Source organism: Onychomys torridus, chromosome X (genome assembly GCF_903995425.1).
Source record: "Onychomys torridus chromosome X, mOncTor1.1, whole genome shotgun sequence".
Lineage (NCBI taxonomy): Eukaryota > Metazoa > Chordata > Mammalia > Rodentia > Cricetidae > Onychomys > Onychomys torridus.
The window spans coordinates 29,189,544-29,204,616 of NC_050466.1; the positions used below are offsets into that span (position 1 = coordinate 29,189,544).

The 15,073-nt window shown below is 42.2% G+C and overlaps 1 protein-coding gene across 1 annotated transcript in view; it reads right to left on the reverse strand.

Moving 5' to 3' along the window:
• Window positions 1–2,555, reverse strand: part of Gpr119 (G protein-coupled receptor 119) — a 6,470-nt gene extending 3,915 nt beyond the window's left edge. Inside the window, exon 1 of the mRNA XM_036174051.1 lies at window positions 1,323–2,555. Within this exon, the coding sequence (XP_036029944.1) occupies window positions 1,327–2,334 (1,008 nt within the window). The 5' untranslated portion in view covers window positions 2,335–2,555 and the 3' untranslated portion in view covers window positions 1,323–1,326. The remainder of the gene's footprint in view (window positions 1–1,322) is intronic.
• Between the last annotated feature and the right edge of the window lie 12,518 nt (window positions 2,556–15,073).

Here is a 15,073-nt window from a genome sequence, read left to right on the forward strand (position 1 = left end):
GCAAGTGTTCTATCAAGCAGCTGCATCTTTAGCCTTCAATACTGTTGTTTTCTATACTACCCAGAAGAAAGGGATGAGCTTGTGTCTTGGGCAATTTTGGTGCATGTTAGATGACTGAGTTTCTTAGGAAAATGCACATCTCAGAATGAATTCAACAATGTGTAGCTCTGAGGAGCGAGGTGAGTTCACTCTTGAGAGCTTGGCAGTGCCTACTTGGGACCTACCTCTTTCTCTCTTTCTTTCCTTACAGTGTCTCAATTTGTGGTTCTGCATTGTCATCAGCAGGTAGCTACAAGAGACAATGGAGGCAACAGAGGGGAAGGGGCACCAGAGAGTTAAAAAGGTGCTGGGCTGGAGGTGCCAATAGCAGAAATAATCACTAGAGAGGGAATTTACTAAAGAAACATTGTTTTAAACCCCATGATGAAAGACAAGCATTGGTCCCTATAATCTGGGTTCCTGTATTCAATATAAACTTGTATAACCTGTAATGTATAACCTGTAATGCACATTAAGGAAGGCAGGAACTCTGTTTGATAGTGATTGTTGTAGTAAATCACAAAAATAAATAGTTAACAAGAAAAAAATCTGATCTCCCTCATGTGTATGGGGGAACTAGCCACTTATGGCTCTTGAGCATGTAATGTATTGTTAGTTTGGACTGAGATGTTCTGTAAGAGTGAAATACACACCTGGTTTCAAAAGTTGGTGTGAAAAAAGTATAGTAATTTTCATATTGATTAAACATTGTGTCAATATTCTGAGTATACTGGGTTAAATAAAGCATCAATATTAATGCTTAAGATGATGGGAATATTACTGTGATTTATTCAGTATATACTGCTCACTTGAAGTATGACATTGTACTTCATAAATATGTACAATTAAATTAAGAATTTAGAAATCAAAGCCTGAGACTTAAAAAACTTAAACATTAATTTTGCCTCTTAACATGATTACTAGAATATTAACCTTGCATCATATTTCTATTGGACAACATTGGTCTGGTATAATAAAAAATGGGATCTAATATGCAAACACCTTTTCAGCAGTACCATCTTTGAAGCGAGTATACCTGTCTAGGAAACAGGACTATTTCCAAAGAAGAGGAAAGGGTGGAGATTTGCAGGTGCAGAAACTGATTATGTATGAAAGTCAGGATCCAGCCTCATTTGCCTCATTCTGAGGGTGTAGAATGTGGAAGCTTGGGTGATCAATTTGCTGAGGCAAGTTCTCTCATTTTGGGGGTATATTATATATTATTTCTTAGCTGGTACCCAGAATGAGAATGGGAAAGACACTTAGAAACTTTCCTTTCTTACCATCTTAGCCATCGAGCTCTGGGTGGCTGATAGTGACGATGTGATAGGAGCTTTCTCTGTTCCTCTCTGGACCACCCTTCTTGGCTGAGAGAAGGAGGAGGATTGAAGTGAAGCGCTTCTTCACTCCCAGGGCCATGTGGTAGAGCTGCTGCCGAACCTCCCTCTGCCAATAGGCATAGATGAGTGGGTTGAGCAGGGAGTTGCCAACTCCGAGGAGCCACAGGTACTTTTCCAGCACTTGGTAGAGGCAGCAGTTATGGCAGGCCACCTGCACAATACCAGTGATAAGAAAAGGAGACCAGGACAGAGTGAAGCTCCCAATGAGAATAGACACAGTACGGACAGCCTTGAAGTCATTGACTGGCCGTGTGGGCCGGTAAGCGCCAGCCATGGCTCCTGCATGTTCCATCTTTCGGATCTGCTGGCTGTGCACAGAGGCAATCTTGAGCATGTCACAGTAGAAGAAAACAAAGAGGAGCACAGCTGGGAAGAAGCCAGCGCAGGAGAGGGTCAGCACAAACCTTGGGTGAAACACGGCAAAAAAGCTGCAGGGCCCATGGTAGGTGGTCTGCTGGAATATGGAGACTCCGAGTGGGAGGAAGCCGATAAGGTAAGATACCAACCACAGTCCGGCAATGCACGCCCCAGCCACAAGCCCGTTCATGATCTGGAAGTAACGGAGGGGCTGCTTAATGGCAAGGTATCTGTCAAAGGCAATCAGCATGACCGTGAGGACAGAGGCCGCTGCAGAAGAAGTGACAAATGCCATCCGAAGGCTACACATGGTCTTCTGTGTGTACTGAGCAGAGCTGGAGAGCTGGTCTGTAACTAGACCAGAGATAGCCACGCCAATCAAGGTATCAGCCACAGCCAGATTCAAGGTGAAGCAAAGACCAACACCATCATTTTTGTAGATTGATAGCAGCATAGCCACGACTACTAGTCCATTAACAGCAATGATGAGGACGGTCAGGACAGCAAGGATCACTCCAAATGAGAAAGAGGACTCCATGGCTTGAGGTAGTAGGACTTCCACTTACAAGGGCATGCTGGATCTTGAGCTCAGATTCTCATGGGACAGGATAAGATGTGCTGTAGGTTCAGAGCCCCAGCACAGTTCTGGCCATTACTGACAGTACAGCCTGGCAGCATGCCATCTTTGGGTTCCTGATGTCATTAGGATTACTCATCCTCTCTTTTTCAGCTCCCAGCCTCCTGCTTTTCTAGCTTTCTGAAGGCAGCAATTGCTGAGCAAATATGTCCCCGGGGCCCTGAGCTAGTTAGTCCCTCCCCCTCTACTGTCCAAGTTACTAGACAACTCCCAAGTACCTGGTACACACTGTCCATTGGAACCCCCTCCCTTCATTGATGCTTCAAGGGCTATGAAAGGATAGAGACCTTCTGTCTGACACAAGATCTAATTGATGCTAATCATACTTTTCTCCCTCCATAGCTTCATATTAAACTTTGATTTCTTCCTAAGCTTCAAGTGCTAGATTATTAACTAATCTCAGCTTAATTAAACATTTGCTTAATAAATAATTCTCAGTTACTGTTATGATTGCTTTTAATCAAGCAAAATGATCACAATCAGTTGAAGTGACAAGTGAGGCAGAGAAGGTATTGGAGGGGCTCAGCATCCTTTCAGGGGTGTTATCACACATTTAAGCTATTTTTTTATTCCCACCACTTCAAAGGCCAATTCTCTCAAATAGGACGCACACCTTCCCTGTTTCTTCTACCTTGGATGTCAATTCATTGATTTAGAAGGACGTAGAGACAAGGCAAAGAATTGTTAATAGCTACCATTTGGTTTAGAAAGGAGCCAATTTCCCATCTCTAATTGTTTCATGGGTATAGTGGTTGGTAACTGTTTCCATACTGATGGGCTATGTCTCTGGTCAGTAAGTAATAGCTGGCAGGCTTGTTTCTTTCATCCTGTAGCCCCAAGATTGTCTCTGAGAAGAGATGAGTTCAGCATTTGGCACTGGAATTTTCCACGGCTGGAGCTCATGGGAGTTAGGTCAAAGGGGGAGAGAGTTGCCAAAGCAGATGAGATGAGTCCAGAGAGGCCAGCTGTGGAAGTCACTCCACTTTAGGTTGTATATCCATTTACTCAGGTACATTATAACTAACCTTTTGCCTCCCTGCTATTCTCATCTTGGATACCAAGAAGAGAGGGGTGGGAAGAAGAGTGGTTAGAAGCTGTTTACTCAATCCAGGTGAAAGCACAAATGGGAAAGGTTAGCGTTTTAAGTGAGAGAGTGGAGAGCAAGGTGCAGAGTAGGAGCAAATATCAGGATGTTTTGACAGTTGGAGAGGACTTTGGGCAGATGTCTTTCCTAACAAGGCTCAGAAAAACCTGTGTCATGGGGGCTTGATATTTTAATCTTTATTGCCTTCATTTAGGAGGCTGATTGGCATCTTGTCTAGTCCTATAACAGGACTTAATTTGTGCTTTTGCTTCCACAGCTTTTTGACTTTATATGTGAAATTAAGTTGGACCTTTGCAAGCTCACATTCAAACTTGTAAAGGCATCAGAATGATTCTTGATTCAGTAGGTATAGATGGTCCTTCAAATCTATTTACCTACCTACCTACCTACCTACCTATCTATCTATCTGTCTGTCTGTCTGTCTGCCTGTCTGTCTATCGGTCTATCTATCTATCTACCTACCTATCTATCTATCTATCTATCTATCTATCTATCTATCTATCTATCTATCTTTTTGAGACAGGGTTTCATTATTCCCAGGTTGGTCTTCAAACTCACTATGCAGCTGTGGATGACCTTGAACTTTTAATCCTCCAGCTTCCACCTCTAGAATTTTAGGATTATAGGTAAGTGCCACCAAATCCAATCTATGTGATGCTGAGGACTGAACATGAGCATCATACTTACAGTCCCACAAGCTGCCCATCTACAGCTACAGCCCCAGCTCCTGAATATGCATCTCTGTTTACAGTCACGACTGTTGATGGCTAAAGAACTACTATTAGAATGGTGATTTTTTTTTTTCCAGAGACAGGGTCCAACTTTGTAGCCCAGGCTGGCCTGTCTCAGTCTTTCAACTTCTGGGACTACAGGCATGGGCCATTATACCTGGTGCTAGAGTAGAGCTTTATTTTTGTTTTTAATCAGGGTTTCACTATGTAGCCTTGGCTGTCCTTATCTCACTATGTAGCCCAGGCTGGCCTTCTACTCACAGAGATCCATCTGACTCTGCCTCTCAAGTGCTGGGAATAAAGGCATACACTACCATGCCCAGCAGAATAATGATTCTTAACCTTAGCCATGCTTTGTAATCACCTGTCAATTCCAAAAACATACTGTTGTTTAGGCAATACACAAAAGGCAGTCTGGGACATGTATCTGGAGTCTTAAAAGACAATTTGGGTACTTAGGAGTAAGAACCACTTTTTAATAGCAAAAACACAGGTCCAAGAGTCAGACACCAGGGTTCTATATTCCTTATTTTGTTTGGACAAGTGACTTCATCTTTCTTACTTAGCTTTGGTTATTTTTCCTCTGCTTATTCTGGGGGAAGATACTCCCTATATCACAGGATTGTGGGGATGACAAAATGAAGGCTGCAAAATTGGAAAAAGTTGCATGAATATTATTGTCCTTTAATCTCTGCCAGCCATATTACACAGTGTTAATCAAAATGTATGTCTAAGTGGTAACCAAATATAGTAATTAGAGGAAGAAAAACAAATATCACATTTTCTTTTATCGTGTGTGTGTGTGTGTGTGTGTGTGTGTGTGTGTGTGTGTGTGTGTGTAACATGAGAGCATGCAAGCAGAGGGCAGACTATTTAGGAGAAAGAAAGTGACCAGGGGGGAGAGGGTAGGTAAGGAAGGGGCCCGGTGCTGAATATGAGCAGATTGCAATGATATACATGTCTTTTTTTTGAGCTGAGGATCGAACGCAGGGCCTTGCACTTGCTAGGCAAGCGATCTACCATTGAGCTAAATCCCCAACCCGATATACATGTTTTAAAAGGTTACAATGCAACCCATTATTTGTACACCAGAAATTACTGATAGAAAAAAAATCAGTGAAAAATGCTAATCAGTGTGCACATCAGTGACTGCAACACTTTTGATACAAGTGTGTGTCAGAACCATCTGCATGACTTGAGAGATTGGCAGAAATATGCAATCTCAGGCCTTGTACAGGACCTGAATCTGAGTCTGCACTTTAACAGGATCTTCAGGTGAGCTGTGTGCATACTAAATATTGCCTTGTTTTCCTTTAGTCTCAGGTGACTAATAATATTGTGTTTTTTGTTTTTGTTTTTGTTTTGCTACTGTAACATATTACCACACACGTAATGACTTATAATAAAACAAATCTCAGGCTGGAGAGAAAGCTCAGCATTTTAAGGGCAATTGTTGCTTTTGTAGAGGGCTGGAGTTAGGTTCCCAGCACCAACGTTGGGCAGTTCACAACCATCTGTAACTCCAGCTCCTGGAGATACAACACTGTCTTCTGGCCACCTAGGTGCTATCCTAGAATGTGTTAAGTCCTCGGTTAGATCCTCAGTACTACATACACTGGGTGTGGTGGTATGTGCCCATAAGCCTAGCACTTGAGAGGTGGAGACAGAATCAGAAGTTCAAGGTAACATAATGAGTTTAAGGATAGCCTGGGCTACATGAGACCACGCCTCCAAAATAACAGCAGTAAAGCAACTCACAAATTTATGATTTTCTTAAGGCCAGATGTCTGGGTTAGATCTTACAGAGCTGAAATCAAGGTGCCAGGATGTGTTCCTCTCATGAACCTGGGAGAGCAGGGCCTAATCTAAAAATGAGGCAGATTAAAGTCTCATGCAATAGCCAACTTTATTCAGAGCATCAGACAATTTATACTCTGAGGGTTAAGAAGAGTCACATGAGTAAGGTGTGCAGTCACAAGGACAAGACACTTGTGGCAAAAACATGCGGGAGTTGGCTTTTATTTCATAGTCTGTGTTTTGGGGATTGAACATAGGTTGTCAGGCTTGGTGACAAGTGCCTTTGTCTTCTGAGCCATCTTGCTGCCCCCCCAAAAGCCCTTTATTATTATTATTATTATTATTATTATTATTATTATTATTTTCTTATGTGTGAATACATGCACAGACATGTATATATGCACATGTATGTGGATGTCAGAGGACAATTTTGTGGGAGACCTTTCTCTTTATCATGTTGGCTCTGGGAATCCAACTTAGGTCATCATGCTTGGCAGCAAGCTTGGAGCTATCATGATTTATTTTAAGTGCTTCTCATTTTATATATTTTTACAGTGAGGTTGTTTGTACAATTTCAAAAGGAAACGCTCCTCCAAACGTCTATCAAGGTCAACCTATATACAGTATATAAACTACACAAAGTAAACTTATGTGTATATTCAGTGTAGCAGGCTTTCTTTGACAGCCAGCCTCCAAATCATGATAGGGAACATTACTATTAGTTAGAAATGCTCAGTCTTACCTCTCGCTTGTCCCACTAGCTCTTATCACTTAAGTTAGCCTGTTTCTCTTCATCTGCATTTTGCCTCAGGGCTTTTTATATTTCTTTCATTCTGTATATCTTACTCCGTGTCTGGCTGGCTGGTGGCTGCCCAGCTGCCCGGCCCCAGGCATCTCCCTCTATTTCTTCCTCATTCTCTCCTCTCTCATTCTTCTCTTCTCTTTTTGAGCATAGGCTTCTCCTCCTATTTATTCTCTCAGCCTGCGAGCCCCACCCATCCCTCCTCCTGCCTAGCTATTGACCATTCAGCTCCCCCCCACCCCTGAGACAGGGTCTCTCTGTAGCTTTGGAGCCTGTCCTGGACTAGCTTTGTAGACCAGACTGGCCTTGCACTCACAAAGATCCACCTGCCTCTGCCTCCCGAGTGCTAGGATTACAGGTGTGCGCCACCACCGCCTGGCTCCATTCAGCTTTTTATTAGACCAATCAGGTGCCTTAGGCAGGCAAGGTGAAACAAGTGCCACACATCTTTACATAATTAAACAAATGTAGCACAAACAAATATAATACATCTTTCCATAGTTAAAGTAATATTCCACAATAATATGGTATATAGTACAGCACCCCCCCACAACAGCATTTATTTGCTTCTGTTGCTTTTACTATCTGTTCTATAGTTGTAGAGAGAAATAATTGTGGATTGAGGGAAATGGTAGGGCAAAACAGGGCGAGAGAATCAATGTTTCAGGCTTTAGTTCTCTTTTGGAGAGGAGGTACTTTGAAGAAACAGCTTTAGACTCCTGGGGTATTTAAGATGGCTTGTAGCAGTGATGTGCTCATTAACATTTATGGAACCTTTATTGCCAGATTCTGTGCTAAATACACAACAGGAAGTTTCATTTTATCCTTAAAATGTGTCTGTAAGGTAGGTATCATTAGCATCTCAATCATAGATGAGGAAATTGAAGCACACAGAGGTTAACTTGTTTACCTAAGGCTATAATTAAGTTTGTAATTAGAAAGCATTGCATAATTGTAGACAGGCCAGCAACTTGCATGGATTCTATGGACAGCCATCTGGCGGTTGCCCTTTCTCACATCAACCATAGAGTTTGGATATTGTTCCCTCTTTTTGGCAGTTTGTGCCTCTGTGCCTTTGCACACTCTACTGCATTTGACCTTCAAGCTAAGGTATCACTTTTATGCTTTTGGGTTGTTCCAGAGGTGGCTTGGATGACAGCAAGTGGAAGCCATTGTTTGTTTATGAAATCCTGTGATCATGAAAAATGAAGATCATTTCCCCCTGAGCCCAGAGAAACAGAAATGTGGGTGCATGCACACCATTTAACTTCCTATTCCTGGTTAACATTCTTGTTATTCCCTCTGTTATTCAGTGCTGTATTAGTTACTTTTCTCCTCATTGTGACCAAATACTTGGCAAGAAGCAACCTAAGGGAAGAAGGATTTACTCTGGTTCATAATTTGTCAGGATACTGTCCATCATGGTGGCCAGCATCTCTGTGATGGCAGGAGTAAGAAGTGGCTTGCTTACATCTTGGTGGGCTAGAAAATTTACAGGCTGACACTAGAAATGAGACTGAGCTATAACTCAAGGTCTGTTCTCCAGTGGCCCTCTTCCCCTACCAAGTACCACTTCCTAAAGGTGTCACAACTTCTCAAAGCAGCACTATCTTCTGAGGACTAAGTTTTCAAACATATAAGCCTGTGGGGGAACCTTTTCTATCCAATCTGCAGCAAACATGCTATTACCTTTCCTCTTTACTATCGTAGCTTTCTCATCCTGTTGCCCCATGCCAACACCCACATACCAGCAAATTTAATGAGTGTGTTCTCTGTACTAGTTACTCTACTATGTAAGAGCTTTTCATATATTCAGTCAGTACATGTGAATGAGGGACTATTAGCATCCCTGCTAACCCATGAAGGAGGTGATGCTTGGAGGTGAAGGATCCTACTCAAGGTTACTCAGCTAGGGTGGAGAGGTAGATTTGGAATTAGAATGCAGTCTTCATTGCTCCTGGTTAAATGATCATGTTGCTTCTTTTTATTTTTATTAATTAAAAAAGTTTATGTGTATGAGTGTTTGACTTTCATGTTTGTCTGTGCCCACAGAGACCAGAAGATGGCATCATATTCCCTAGAACTGGAGTTACATATGGTTGTGAGCTACCATGTAAGTATTAGGAATTGAACCTGGGACCTCTGCAAGAGCAACAAGTGCTGTTTCTAGTCCCTCTTGTTGCTACTTCTTATTGCTGAACCCTCCATGTGGCAGGCTGAATAAAGCCTCACCACACTGATGCCTACAGTCTTTTTATTATGCATGTAGTGCCCAGAACCTAGTATAAGCTAGGCAAATGGATGACTGAACACCACCAGCCCTTGTTTTTTGAGACAGGTTCTCACTATGTAACCCAAGCTGGCCTCAAATTCATGATCTCTTGAGTGCTGGGATTAGAGGTTCATGTCACCATATCTGACTGATGTCCATGTTGTAATCCCTGTAATCTAAAAACATGCCACTTTACATGGAAACAGCTACTTTGCAGATATGAATAAGTTAAGGATCTTGAGATGTAGCTATTATTCTAGATTTTCCAGGTACACCCAAAAATATCATTATAAGTTTCCTTGTGATCAGTAAACACATGAATGACCAGCATGAACAATATTGGCAGATTGACAGTCAGAAGTTGTAGCGATGCAAGGGAGGGATTGTCAATCAAGAATTGCAGTCAAGTAACCTCTTTCAGAGCTTTGAGAAGGAACCAGGTCTGCCAACACTCTGATTGACATTAGCTCAGTGAAATTCACTTTGGAATTCTGGCCTCAAGAACAGAAAGAAATGGTTTTAAAGAAGTGGGTGGAGAGGGTAATAGAATACATGAACCATGAAAGTGGAAAGAAGATTCGAAGGGTAGAAGGGTACAAGAGAGTGAGGGAGGATCAGCAGAAAGAAAGTATATATAAGAATGCCACAATCAGTCTTGTTACTTGTGTGCTAATTAAAGAGAAACAGAGGCCAGGGAGATGGCTCCTTCAATGAAGGACTTGCTATACAAGCACGAAAACTTTAATTTGGATCTCTAGCACCCATGAATTAAAAGCCTGGCATAGCAGTTCATGCTTATAATCCCAGCACTGAGGAGGCAGAGGTAGAAGGGTCTCTGGGCTTTGCTGGTCAGCCTTCTAGCCAAATGAGCAAGCTCTAGGTTTAATGAGAGACCTTGTCTGAAAAACAGTTGATAGCAATACTCAATATAAACTTCTGGCCTCTGCACATGCATGCATTCATGCGTGCGTGCACACACACACATGCACACACATATGAACATGTGTACACCAATACACCACACGCATACAAAATAAATACACACCAATCAATACCAAGACAAAAAACAACTGAAAGGAAACAAGTCCATCATTTCAAGCCTCTAAATTTGCAGTAAGTTATTATAGCAACAGTAGGGAAACAAGGCATGAGGCTAAAGGTTAACATGAAGAGAAAATTCAAAAACTGGGCCCTGTTGGTTAGTGGAAGCAATATAAACCTGTGAAGCCTTTGGATGTCAAAATACAAAGATGTCTTCAAAAACACGCAGGCAGAAGGCACCAAAATGTCCAGCAGAGGGCACTATGCATAGATAAAGCAATATAGGAAAGGTGTCTAAAGGAAAAGATGCAGTTCAACAGTTCTGGGTTGGTCCAACTGTGTTTCATTTAGCTCTTGTTTTCACGTTGGCCAGTGGAGCTGTAGTCTGGTGAGTATACACAATTTTTGACTTGGTGTTTAGAACTTAGTACCTGTGTTTTGTGTGAGTACTCTCTTAACCCCTGTGTGTGTGGTGTGTGTGTGTGCATGTGCGTGCGTGTGTGGGTGCGTGAGTGTGTGCATGTGTATCCAGAAGACAACCTTGGTGTCATTCTCAGGATCACCGTCCACCTCCTTTAAGACAGGGTTTTTCATTGTTTTGAAACTCACCAATTATGTCAGACTGGCTGGCCAGCGAATCCCAGGGACCCTCCTGTCTGTACCTTAGCAATACTAGGATTACAAATCCATACTACCATGCCCCAACATTTGTTTTTTGAGACAGGGTTTCTTTGTATATCCTTGGCTATCCTGGAACTCACTTTGTAGACCAGGCTGGCCCTGAACTCACAGAGATCCGCCTGTTTCTGTCTCTGGAGTGCTGGGATTAAAGGCGTGTGCCCCCACCATCCTGGCATCCCAACATTTTTGTGTAGCTTCTAGGGATTGAGCTCAGGTTCTCACGCTTGAAAAGCAAGCACTTTACCCACTGAGTTGTCTTCCTGGCCCTCCCTTTTGTCTTCTTTTAAACTTATCATTGGGGCTGAAGAAATGTCTCAGAGGTTAAGAGCGCTTGGTGCTCTTGCAAAGGACCCAAGTTTGGTTCGCAGCATCCAGGGCAGCTCACAACCATTTGTGATCCCAACTTCAAGAGACCCAATGCTGTCTTCTGGCTTCCATGGGCTTCAGGCACATACATGGTGCACAGACATGCATGCAGACACCCATACACATAAAATAAAAATAGATTTAAAAAAGGCTTAGTTCTATCACTGGACAAATAAGTTGAAATCCTCCCTTACTCTGCAGAGTATAGCTGGGCAATAAGGCACACACATTTTTAGCTAATGGCTTGTGGGATGAGGTGGAGTCGGTGGAGAAAATATATATTTAGCTAATCTTTCCTGTTTTCTTTTTCACTGAAGGAAAACTTTACTAAAGAGGCATTCTAGTCTGAAGTTTGTGTAGCAGCTCTCTAACTCCAAGGTGTCTACTCCCAAGTTTTACCTAAGGGAATAAGATTTTGGGGCTTGCAGGGGATTGGGCAAGTTTGAGGCCAGCCTGGGCTACATAGTTCCAGGCTGGTATAGGTAACAGCAAATCAGTTTCTGAGAGAGAGAAGAGAACGAGATCAGATCATCTAACCATTCACAATCCTGAGGTGATAGTTTCACCATTTGGTAATTTTGGCATCCTAACACAAAGAAGAGAATTGGAGCTAAGTTGTCCAAAGTCTCATAGCTAGCACGTAATGGGGCTGAGACTTACAGCAAGTCTGCCAAACCTCAGGTCCTATGTTTTAACTACAAGGTCTTTCCAGAATGGAAGATGTTGACCAGACACAGAATGAAAACTGTGTGGCATTATTCTATAGTTCTGAAAACCTGGGTCCAGCCCCCCCACAAGGATTCCAGTCTAAAAAAAAGGTTCTCAGCTTTCATGTATACGCATTGTAATTTGAGCCACAACAGGCTTCATTAGTCACCTTTCTCTTTTCTGTGGTAAAATGTTCTCATAAAAAATCAACTTGAAGTGAGGCACTGGCAGGCTGATCTGTCTGAGTTTGAGGCCATCCTGCTATATACAGTGAGTTCTGGACCAATTTGGACCATATAGTTGAGACCCTCTCTCAAAAAGAAAACAAAAAAACAACTTAATGAAGGATGTGTTTATTTTGACTCAAGGTTCTGGGGCACACAGTCCATCATGATGGGAAAGTCATGAGTCATGGCAGGAGCATAAGGCAGCTGGCCACATGGCACCCAAAGTCAGAAGGCAGAGAGTAATGACTGCTGGTGCTCTCCTTTCTCTTCAGTCCAGAACCACAGCCATGGGATGGTGCCACCCACAGGTAAGGTGCTTCTTGTCACCTCAACCAACCTCATCTCGATAATCCCTCCCAGGCATACCCAGAAGCTAAATACTACCTTACAGGTGTGCCTGGAGGCTTCTCTCCTAGGTGATTCTAGAACATATCACATAGACAATATTAACCATCAAACAGGCCAATACCATGCTTTGTCTTTGAGGTTTCAGTATTGACCTATGGCTTTTTTTTGTCACTTATTGGTTCCAGTGCCATGTCTTGTTTGGAATTCCTGATCCTTGGCCTACCCTCCCATTCCCCTAGTCCACAGACTGTCTCCTGCTGGACCAGTTTCACCAGGTATTTCTGCTGAGTGACTTCTTCACCGTGGGCTATCATGTGATCTGTCTCAGCAATAGAACACTCCTGGAAAAATCTAGGCTGAGAACAATGAAAGTGACCAAGAAAAGGGTAACAACTGCCCTTGCAGACATTAGTCAGTGGTTTGAAACCTAACCTGTTTCACTGTAGTTGTGGTAGCCATTTGGGATCTCTTGCCTTGGGCAGCCTCCTGCTATCACTTAAAATTCCCTTTCCACTGAGCTCTAGTTTAGATTGACCCAGTAACATTTTACCATACCTGGTCTGGTTATCCTTTTTTGGCTTGCATGCCAGTGTGGACTTCACTTTATGGATGTGGAGTAAATGTGATTTGTGACCAGTGGTGCCTTCTTAAGCATCTTTGCTTCCTCCCATTTTTCCCTGAAACTGAATTCTGCTTTTCGATCAACTTTGCCAGATGTGGCTTTGAAATTTGTGCTGATTTAGGTATGGAAAATTACTGCTTTGTTCTGGGCAGTGGGAGAAAAGTCAATGTAAACAATGGCAGCCAGGTGGAAGTAAAATAAAACACATATCATCTGTATATGTTTTGGAAGGCATATTCACCCCTGGAAATAACTTGGTCTCTTTTAAAGGATTTAGGTTTCTCTATTCAGCCTCTCAATGTTATACTTAAACATCAGATTGTTAACTCTCATAACTCATGCTAATTCTCTTGCAACAACTTCTTGAAAGCTCAGCAACTGCATTTGGTTGTCTTTGGGTGACAGTATTCACAGGTAATTCTAAATACTCTAAAGCTGTGGACATTAGGTGTTGTTTTTGAGCCACAGAACTCTTTTAGAATCTAAGGGGCACCCTAAACCTTTTCAAAATGCACTTGCTCATATGCATACACATATGCAAACTCAATATCACCCTAGTCTCCCTGGATCCCATGAATGGATCCCAATGTAATATACCTGGAGGAAGTCATAAGATCTTCTATTGATGCAGCACATATTTTTCTCTTTATTTTTCCACTCAATCCACCATTAAACCAATATGTGTAATCAACTTTTTCAACTCCATAATGAAAAGCTCACATTCACTCTTTTAGATTTTTCTTTTGCTTCATTAAACAGCATTATCCTTAAAATACCCAGTGCAAAATTGGGTAAAATATGGGATGGCAGGATAGTGAGATTGATGGGACCTTTGAGTCAACTTTTTTGAAGTAACTCTGTTTTGGATCAATTGAAATAAGTGGGTGAAAACAAGTACCCAACAAATGTGATTGGCTGGCTGAATGAATGAATGAAGATTGTCCTAAACATAAACATCATGACCCAAAGCCACTGAGGAGTAAAGCGTCTTTTGGTTTTCACATCTAATCACAGTCTACCATTGAGGGAAGTCACAACAGGAACTCAAGCAAGAACATAGGTAGGAACTGTGGAGGAAATCTGCTTGATTCCCATGACATGCTCAGCTTGCTTTTGTCTTTAATTAAAAAAAATTAGTTAAAATATAAATACAGCATTTCCTCTTCTCCTTTGTCTGTCCAATGCATCCTATATCCTCCTTGTCCAGCCCCTCCCATAATCTCTATCCAATTTATAATCTCTTTTTTTCTGTAACCTGCTGAGTCCATTTAGTGTTGCTTATATGTACATGATTTCAGGGCTGACTGCTTGGCATTGTATAACTCATTAGGGGGCTCATCCTTGGGAAAGACCAGTCTCTCTCTCTCTCTCTCTCTCTCTCTCTCTCTCTCTCTCTCTCTCTCTCTCTCTCAGTCCTCTCTCATCATTAGTTGCCTGTAGTTCTTAGTCTAGGTACCGGACACTGTCAGCTATTCTCCTTGTGTTAGCATTACTCTTGGTGTTGTCTTTGTTTGGTCTCAATTAAGCAGTCATATTGTTGTGGTATCATGGGTATAACGTTCCTGTCATTTCTCAGAGACAATCTCATAGTAGACTTCCTCTGGCTTTTACAATCTTTATTTCTTCTCTTCTGTAATGTCCCTTTAGCATTAGGTACAGGAGTTGTGTTGTAGATGTATCTATTGGGGATAGGCACCCTACAATCAGTTGTTCTCTGTATTTTGACTAGTTGTGGTTTTCTGTGATGGTCTCCATCACAGCTGCAATTATCAAACAAAGATGGCTCACAAATAAATCCGGCTCATTGAGCTGTTGGTCTGTGGTGTGGAGATGGTAGCAGGAGCAGATGAGAAAGCTCAGCTTGCTTTCTTATACGACCCAGGACCAAGCTGCCCAAGGATGGCACCACCCACAGTAGGCTGGGTCCTTTCACATCCACC